General features: G+C 42.0%; 1 protein-coding gene across 1 annotated transcript; it reads left to right on the top strand.

The window, feature by feature from the left end:
* The first annotated feature begins 1,003 nt into the window (after window positions 1–1,003).
* Window positions 1,004–8,102, top strand: LOC107710427 (forkhead box protein O3-like). Its single transcript, XM_016515196.1, has 2 exons — window positions 1,004–2,306; window positions 5,639–8,102. The coding sequence occupies exons 1-2, from the start codon at window positions 1,746–1,748 to the stop codon at window positions 7,007–7,009; spliced, it is 1,932 nt and encodes a 643-aa protein (XP_016370682.1). The 5' UTR covers window positions 1,004–1,745; the 3' UTR covers window positions 7,010–8,102.
* The last annotated feature ends 517 nt before the right edge of the window (window positions 8,103–8,619 follow it).

The following is an 8,619-nucleotide window of genomic DNA, read 5'->3' as shown; positions in this document are numbered from 1 at the left end:
ATTTTTTGATTAGTAATATGCATTGCTAAGAACTTCATCTGGACAACTTTAAAGGCGATTTTCTCAATATTTTGATTTTTTTGCACCCTCAGATTCCAGATTTTCAAATAGTTGTATCTCGGCCAAATATTGTCCTATCCTAACAAACCATACATCAATGGAAAGCTTATTTATTCAGCTTTATGGAAAAGCTTTAGGCTCACATTTGTGTCCAAAACATAATATTAGAATATTAGTCATGTTTATTTAGGTCTAATGAAGGAGACATGGTCGGACCTTTGCTGTGATGATACTTAAGTCAATCTCATACTTAGGATTAGGAATTTGTTCAAACCCCAAATTTTAAGTATTACATTTTGGCGGTCTCTTGTCTGTAGCACACATTGTGCATGAGTGATGCCTCAAATTTGTCAAAGAAAAGTGTACTTTTGTACACTTTTTTTTTTTGATTTTATTGTTCACCTAGTTATTTTTTATTTAATATTCCTATTAGTATTTTAAAATATGTTCTCCTTAATTTAAAAATGCAAACATCTCTACTAAAAAAAATAAGGAAATAAGTAGAACTTTAAAAATATGTATAAAAAAATTACACTTATACTATGAGATAAAGACTCCAGTCATAGCTGGATAAAAGCGGGTCACATTAAAAATAATAACAATATGCCTAATTTAATAATAATACAGCAATGATGCTGTAATAGTTATTTTAATAATAATTCTAATAATAATAAAAACATTTATGTTAATTATAATTAACTATATGTGTCTATCTATCTGTCTATACAATTTAAGAAAAATAAACCTATTACAGCAGATACCAACAGGGCCTATGAAAAAATGATAGTATACATATATATTTCAAAGAATATACAAATGTAGTTACATTCTATTGCGTGCGAGGCACTTTGTCTAGAAACCATTATTCGAAAGAGTGTATTAAATAAGAGCTCTTGCGATGGCATGTCTGTGTAATGTGAAGATGACTTGTGTGGCAGTGGATGGTGAGCTCCAGTGCTGCACTCCGGCCCTTTAAGAAGCAGTTCCTCCCACTGGTTCCAGGGGGCGGATGATCTTTGTGTTGCTGTTCTTCTCTAGTTTGCAGCGGAGCAGCAGCGCATTAGGGGCTTTGGCAGTGCTGGATCGCGCGGGTTGCGGGACGCAACGTCCTGCTCCGACATGGAAGAGGGCTCATGGAGGTTTATTGGGGAAAATCGTGTTAGGACTCATTCGTGCTGATTTGCAGCCGGACGGCTGTGGAGGTATGGCTTGATCGTTTGAGGACACTTTCGCGCACGTTCAGCCCTTCTGATTTTAAAAGGCGGCAGCTGCGTTCTGAAACAAAGTAACATTCGCATTATGATGTAATGTTACAGTGTAACACATTCGCAGCTCGACGTCGTGCTACAATGTAACAAATTCGACCGTCCGTTCTATTCTTGATGCTTTTGAACCACGGAAGCTTCATTAAACGAGTCGAATGGGGGCATTTTCGCTCGTTTTGTCGTTTATTTAACTCTTAAAACTAAGATTCATAAAACGAATTCTTCTGTGTGCTGAAAGTGGCCATGAGCGCATTTGTAAATATTCCTAAACATCTCACGACATTAAAATTCGATTCCTTAAGTGTCCCGCATTGAAATGTGGACTCTAGAAGTGACCCATTAATGGCATGCACGAGGGCACTGCTGCTGTTGTTCAGAAAAGCCGTCCATACTTCATTCATTTGAAGGAGTCCAGGAAATATGGCAGAGGAGATGGATAAGCCCTTGGCTGTGGACGTCGACATAGACCCTGATTTCGAGCCCCAAAAAAGGCCAAGGTCCTGCACTTGGCCCCTGCCCAGACCGGAGTCCAATGCCGGGAAATCAGAACCAGCAGAGGTGGGAATCATTCCTGAGGAAGAGGTGGATGAAAATGGCACTGATGATGCTTGTGCATCTAGTGGCATTACAGGCGCATCAAAGCTTGTCAGTGTGACAGAAGGAAACCAGGCTGTTGCCGCTGCTGCTCCTTCCATAGAAACCAGTGCTGCTGTCAGTGATAAAGACTCCTACGGCTCTTCCCAACATGCTCTGCCCGCATGCAACGACTCCAGCATCAATGGTCTGATTCCTCAGCAGCCCAGAAAATCCTCTGCACGCAGGAACGCCTGGGGAAACTATTCCTACGCGGACCTCATCACTCAAGCCATCGAGAGCTCGCCCGAGAAACGACTGACATTGGCCCAGATTTATGATTGGATGGTCCGGAATGTGCCATACTTCAAGGACAAAGGTGACAGCAACAGCTCTGCAGGATGGAAGGTACGTCAGGTCAAAGAGACGGGCTGGTTTTTAACCTTGTCTTGCTTTACGTGCATATCAGGGACTGTTTGTGTTCTCGAAATCCATTTTGTTGCAGCTAACGTGGTGATTTCAGGTTCATTGGGACATCTCAACAGCAAAAAGTGTCAGAGTTTACAAGAATTCACCCCCCATATTGGTGCTTATATTCTTACAGGGTGCAACACGGATGCTGGAAATATGGACAATATTGTAAATATGATACAATATATACAATATGATAAAGTGCATGCTGTTGTGGTCATGCCAAAGGGCGTTACAGCAGATAAATTGTGGAAAGTGCCCCTGATAAAAAGCTTTTAAATGCCCCTGCTTTCCTCATAATTTCACCAAGTACTGAAGCGTGATCAAAAGAATGAGATGTAGCAATATCTATAACATTTTCACTAATCATTCTTTGTATGATCAATAGGATCGCACCTTTTTTCATGAAGATAAACTCCAACAATATAGGGCTTTTGCTATGCTCGCTTCTCTCATCCCTGTTTGATTTGAGGGATTAGCTTGGCCTGGAAAAGCAATTTATCCAACATGGAATCAAGTCTAATGAATGCTCTTGGTATAGCTGGATTTGAATTAGAGAAAAACCTCTGGAAATCCCTGTGCAATCCGGCAGATGTAAGGCTGTTGTGCAGATATTACATTTAAATAGATGATTTGGCACCTTCCCAAACAAGCTTTTTTTTTTTTTAAGTATTTTTAAATTAAAATTTTTCTAAATATCTAATTAATTTTAAATTATTGTCAAGTCACCATTATTTATATAGTGCTTTTTACAATGCAGATTGTGTCAAAGCAGCTTTACAGTATTAAACAGGGAAATAGAATAATTAATGTATAATTTGTTGTATTTAATATTTACACAATATGCCTAATTAATTTGAATAACTTTTGCCCTTATTGCATAATCATTGAGACATTTAAGAGTCAATGTATACTTTACACATCATAATGATAGCAGTCCACAGTAACATGTAGGTTAGTTGCCAAATTGAATGTTTAAATCCTGTGTATTTGCTAAAACAGACATATTGGTGATTCTGTAAAAAAAAAAGGTCCAATGAGATTGTAGGAACAGTCAGCCATACTCAGTGCAGATAAAGCCATCCTGCAGAGTGTTTGCATCTGCCTGCCACTGAAGGAGGCAAAAAAGAGAAACCATGGGCATATCGTCAGTGTCAGGGTTGCTATTGGCTGTTTCGTCCCCACCTCCACTCCTGATTGGCTCTCGGCTACAGCATAAGAAGCAATCAGCTGACTGGAAACTATGTAGGTCAGTGTGTAGCAACGTGTGAAGAGCTTTGGTGTTTGACTCTGAGAGACAGCGTTGTGTGTAAACTGGCGGAGCTCCAGTGCTGTTCTGAGTGGTGCTTTGCTCAAAAGGGACTGCATCATGGCTTTCAGATGATTTCAGCCCCTCTTTTCATCTATTATAGTTATTTTTCATGGTCCTGTGTAGATTTAATTCAATAGAAAGCAGCACCACACAATCTTTAAAATGATTTGCAGTGCTACATTCACATAATCTGACACTCTATTTAATGCAGTGGTTTACTAATGCAAATTTTATGAACGGATAAATCTCATGAAAACTGTCGACAACAAACCTAGGTCTTGGACTCAAAAACATTAGGATATAATAAACATATAGAACATATGTCAAATATGCTCTTCAGTTGCAGTTGTTATTGTAATTGCAGGAAGAGCAAACATTAATAAATTAAATATTCAAACTGGTTTGAACCCTGATTGAATTTGTCATTGAGGACACTGCTCTTATTCCAAGTCTAGTTGGTAATGATCTGTTTTGTAATCAATGTAGCTATGAATGTCAACAAACAATCTGATGGATGTCTCTTAGATTAGATTCTCAATCCAATCAATTCAGTTAGCCAGCTTAACAAAGCAAAAAAAGGAAAACTGCTTACGTACTTTAAGAATGAGTTAGGAAACATGTTATTCTTAGAGAGGAGAAAGTTCTGTCTTAGATTAAATCCAGTAATAGACTTGAAGCAAAGGCATTAATGGAAGTGAAGTGTTATGAGGTCAGCCCATTCACTCTTTGAGAGGTTCAAAGGACATGGACAGTGTTGAGTTCATGGACAGTGTTGAGTCCAGCTTTCTACAAGATGTAGCAGGCACTGCATTTGATAAATTCACACCATTTTTAGACTCAGTCTGCTTGACTATTCATCAAAGAGGAAAACCATGTCTCGCTTGTGAATTTTATCACATCCCCTTATGCTGCATTATGGATTGCTGAACCTTCTGTTCTGCAGTCCACATTAATGCAGCTTTACTGCACTGCACTGCACTCTTAAACTTTGTACACGATTGAGGAAGTCTACATGAATCTTTCAGCTTTCTCTGCAGTAGGAAAATTTTTAGATAGTTGACTAGTATTATGGTGCATTACTACCTTGAGAAAATCCTGGTAACCAAATGTGATGTTTCATTAGTGATTACACTGGTGTGCCTAAAATTGCCTGTTTTCTGTTGCATACGTGAAATGCCAAAAGTCGAACACTCGGAGTTACCCAGTTGAATTTCACAGCACAGACCAATTATCTGCACAGCCCAACGGACAGCGTAGAGTGGGTTGATTTACTTGTAGATTGGTCTTGACCACAGAGCCCAGACCAATTTGAACAGTGTGTGTGAAATTCAAATGAGAACAGTCCTTTTTTTTTTCTATAAAGCTGCTTTGGAATATTGTATACTTTAAAAGTGTTGTGCAAGTTTAGTTGAATTTCGGCACAGGCTTTTTGATTGCAAACCTCAATGGGAACCACAAATGCCTACTTGTTAAATATTATTATTTATTTTTTTAAAGTTTAATTTAATTTACTTGTTCATTTATTTGTTTATATCCTTATTAACAAATCAGCTAATCAAGGTCTTCTTAAGGATCACTTGAAAAAACACAAGCAGGTGTGCTGAAGCAGGTTGGAAATAAAATTTCACAGGACAGTGGTACCCAGATGCAGGGGTTGAAGACCTAGGGCCTAGGCTTTAAATTCTTGACCTACCCAAATGGACTCTATTGGTCAGAGGGGTCACATGACCCTTCAATCTCTTTTTAAAGCAATCAAGTCTGAGTGGCATTGTTCGTCACTCAGCATTGTGCTCTGTAGAGTTCAAGATTATTTTGCTTGAACATGAGGCCATTATTATACTTCTTAATGGCCAGATTGTTAATATATGGAGCTGAGGAATCTAAAACAAGAAGTATATGAATGTTTCAAGCATGTCTTATGATGCACAGCTCATTATCTACTCTTCTCTTTTTGCAGAACTCAATACGACATAACCTGTCACTCCACAGTCGCTTTGTCCGGGTCCAGAATGAAGGAACAGGAAAAAGTTCATGGTGGATGGTTAACCCTGATGGTGGAAAAGGGGGTAAAGCTCCACGGAGACGTGCTGTTTCAATGGACAACAGTAATAAGCTCATCAAGAGCGCCCGTGGCCGTGCCGCAAAGAAGAAAGCTGCTCTTCAGGCCACTCAGGACGGAAGCTCCGAGAGTTCCTCCAGCCTGTCCAAATGGACCGGCAGCCCGACCTCCCGCAGTAGCGACGAGCTCGACGCTTGGACGGATTTCCGTTCCCGCACTAACTCTAATGCCAGCACCCTAAGCGGACGCCTTTCCCCAATTCTTGCCAACCTTGAGTTGGATGAAGTTCCCGATGACGACTCCCCCCTGTCGCCCATGCTGTACTCGAGCCCTAGTAGTATGTCTCCGTCCACTGGACTGACCGAACTACCCCGTCTAGCTGATCTCGCAGGAACCATGAACCTCAATGATGGCCTCTCCGACAACCTAATGGACGACCTTCTAGATAACATCAGCCTGACGGCTTCCCAGTCTCCAGGCCAAGACGAGAGTGGGGCCAACCTACAGGGAAGCCCCGTGTTTACCTTCAGCTGCTCTGGGAGCAGTCTGGCAATTCCCTCTGGCAGCTATGGCACCAACTCCATGTTTAGCCCTCCATCCGTCACTGGCCTGAGGCAATCTCCAATGCAAACGATCCAGGAAAACAAGCAGGCCACGTTCTCCTGCGGTTCCCTCTTTAGCGATCAAAGTCTGCAGGACTTGCTCAGCTCCGAGTCCAACAGTCGCAGTGATGTCCTTCTTACCCAATCTGATCCGCTTATGTCGCAAGCCAGTGCCTCCCTTTCCTCCCAGAATGCCCGTCGCAGTGTCCTGTTGCTGCGTAATGACCCTATGATGTCCAACGAGGCTGGGCCTGTAGGACAAGTGGGGCTCAAGAAGGTGTCGCCATCTGGATGGCGGATGAACTGTGTCTCGAGCAGTGAGCCAGACTACCAAAGCTTGATGAAGCAACATCTCCAACAGTCTCCCTTCAGAAGCACATCTATGCAGCTCAACTCCTCCGATTCGTTATTGGCAGGTCTCAACGGCAGCGTGACCTCCGTTCAGTTGGTGTCTCAGGACCAATTCCCATCTGACTTGGATCTCGAGGCGTTAAGTGGCAGTTTCGATTGCGACATGGACACCATCACCCGCAACGATCTGATGGATGCCGAGGGCCTGGAGTTCAGCTTCGATTCGCATCTCATCTCCTCTCAGAATGCTAACCTGACTTCAGAAAGCTTCTCCAGTACCAAACGAACCTCCTCCCAAAGCTGGGTGCCAGGTTGATCCAGCCAGGCCCAGGAATGTAGGGAAGGGGCAGAACACCGCATTTGAGCCAACTGTCCAGTGTAAAGCAACTGTACATTATGCTGTAGAAAAGCTATTTGACATCTATTAGAATGAGTCAATGTCAATGATTTACCCAGTCGGTGTTGTAGCTTTGTGGCTGTATGTTTTGTATCGTCATGATTGAGGCTGGTTTGATGGATGTTGTGAAGAGTTTCAACAAATTTTACCTTGAAGTGCTTGCAGGTTAAGGTATTGAACTCAGCTGCTGGAATACGGTAAGTGGAGTACTGTAGAGAGTAGGTTGTTTATACGTATATGAAGGCTTGGCCAACAGTACTTCCCTTAGTTCATCTAGAATACAAAATCCGAAAGCATTTAGGAGTGTAGAAAGTGTTGAGTCAGTTTGAAAGCCAAGCAGAAATCTTGAATACTCATTAGTAAAGTGGTCCCTACAACAAGTGGAGCACCATCGAGAGAAGGTTGTCTATATACAAAGGTTTGGGCAGCTGTTCTTCCTTTAGTCCACTTAGAATATAAAATCCCCAAAACCCACCATTGCGTACAAGGGTGCCTACACACTAGAGAAAGCTCTTTTGAAATCATTTGGGAGTGTGGAAGTCAGTTTGAAAACCAAGTGAGAACTTGGTTTCTCAAGAAGTGATTGGTCAACTGTTACCTACGACAAGTGGATGATCGTAGAGTGAAGGTTGTCTATATAATGAAGGCATGGACAATTGAACTTTCCTTGGTTCGTCTAGAATAGAAACATTTCCAAAACCCACCACTGTATACAAGGGTGCCTACACACTAGAGAAAGCTCTCATGAAAGCAATTGGGAATGTGGAAAGAGTCACTCAGTCAGAACACCAACTGAGAATCTTGAATTCTTATTGGTCAGCTGGTACCTATATGGAGGATCATATGGGGCTTTTCCACTGCGTGGTACGGCTCGGCTCGGTTTGCGTTTCCACTGCAGTTTAGTACCGCTTTAGAGTGGGTGGAATTATTCACATTTCGTTATAGTTGTGCCGCCTCTACTGCCGCGAATCCTGAAAAACATTTTCATTCTGCATCGCCCCATCAATTTCTCACTGGATCCGCTCCTCTGCTATCAACGAGAGGAACGTCTGTACTTCCTCAACAGACAACGAAACAGCCATTTTTTTGGTTGTTAAAAAAAGGTGCGCTCGTTCAAAACAGTTGTTCGATCCTTCGCTGGCTGGACTGATTTAAATCTAGCGGGTCTGGTGTACAGTGACGCAGATAGTGACGATTCTCTCCGGCCAATCAGTGATCAGCAGAGTTTACACGTCACGTTTTGGTAACGGTACGGTTCACTTGGAAAAGTACCAGGTACTGTACCCAGTGGAAAACTGGCCAAAAGTGATCTGTACCGAACTGTACCGTGCCGTACCATGCAGTGGAAAAGCAACAATAGAGAGAAGGTCACAACTGAACCTCCCTTGGTTAATCTAGAATACAAAACCCCTAAAACCCACCACTGCATATGAGGGTGCCTACACAGTAAGAATCTCTTATGAAAGCATTTGGGAGGGTGGAAAGAGTTGGGTCAGTTTGAAAACCAAGCAAGAATTTGAATTCCCATT

This window comes from Sinocyclocheilus rhinocerous, unplaced genomic scaffold (assembly GCF_001515625.1).
Source record: "Sinocyclocheilus rhinocerous isolate Xijiao unplaced genomic scaffold, SAMN03320098_v1.1 scaffold927, whole genome shotgun sequence".
NCBI classification, from domain to species: domain Eukaryota; kingdom Metazoa; phylum Chordata; class Actinopteri; order Cypriniformes; family Cyprinidae; genus Sinocyclocheilus; species Sinocyclocheilus rhinocerous.
Note: the sequence above shows the minus strand (reverse complement) of the source record. Positions and strands in the feature narration are given on the sequence as shown.

Bases quoted from the DNA above. Each gene is read 5' to 3' on its own strand.
- LOC107710427 (XM_016515196.1), top strand. From the start codon at position 1,746: ATGGCAGAGGAGATGGATAAGCCCTTGGCTGTGGACGTCGACATAGAC. The intron at 2,307-5,638 runs GTACGTCAGGTC...CTCTTTTTGCAG, and splicing joins ACAGCTCTGCAGGATGGAAG to AACTCAATACGACATAACCT.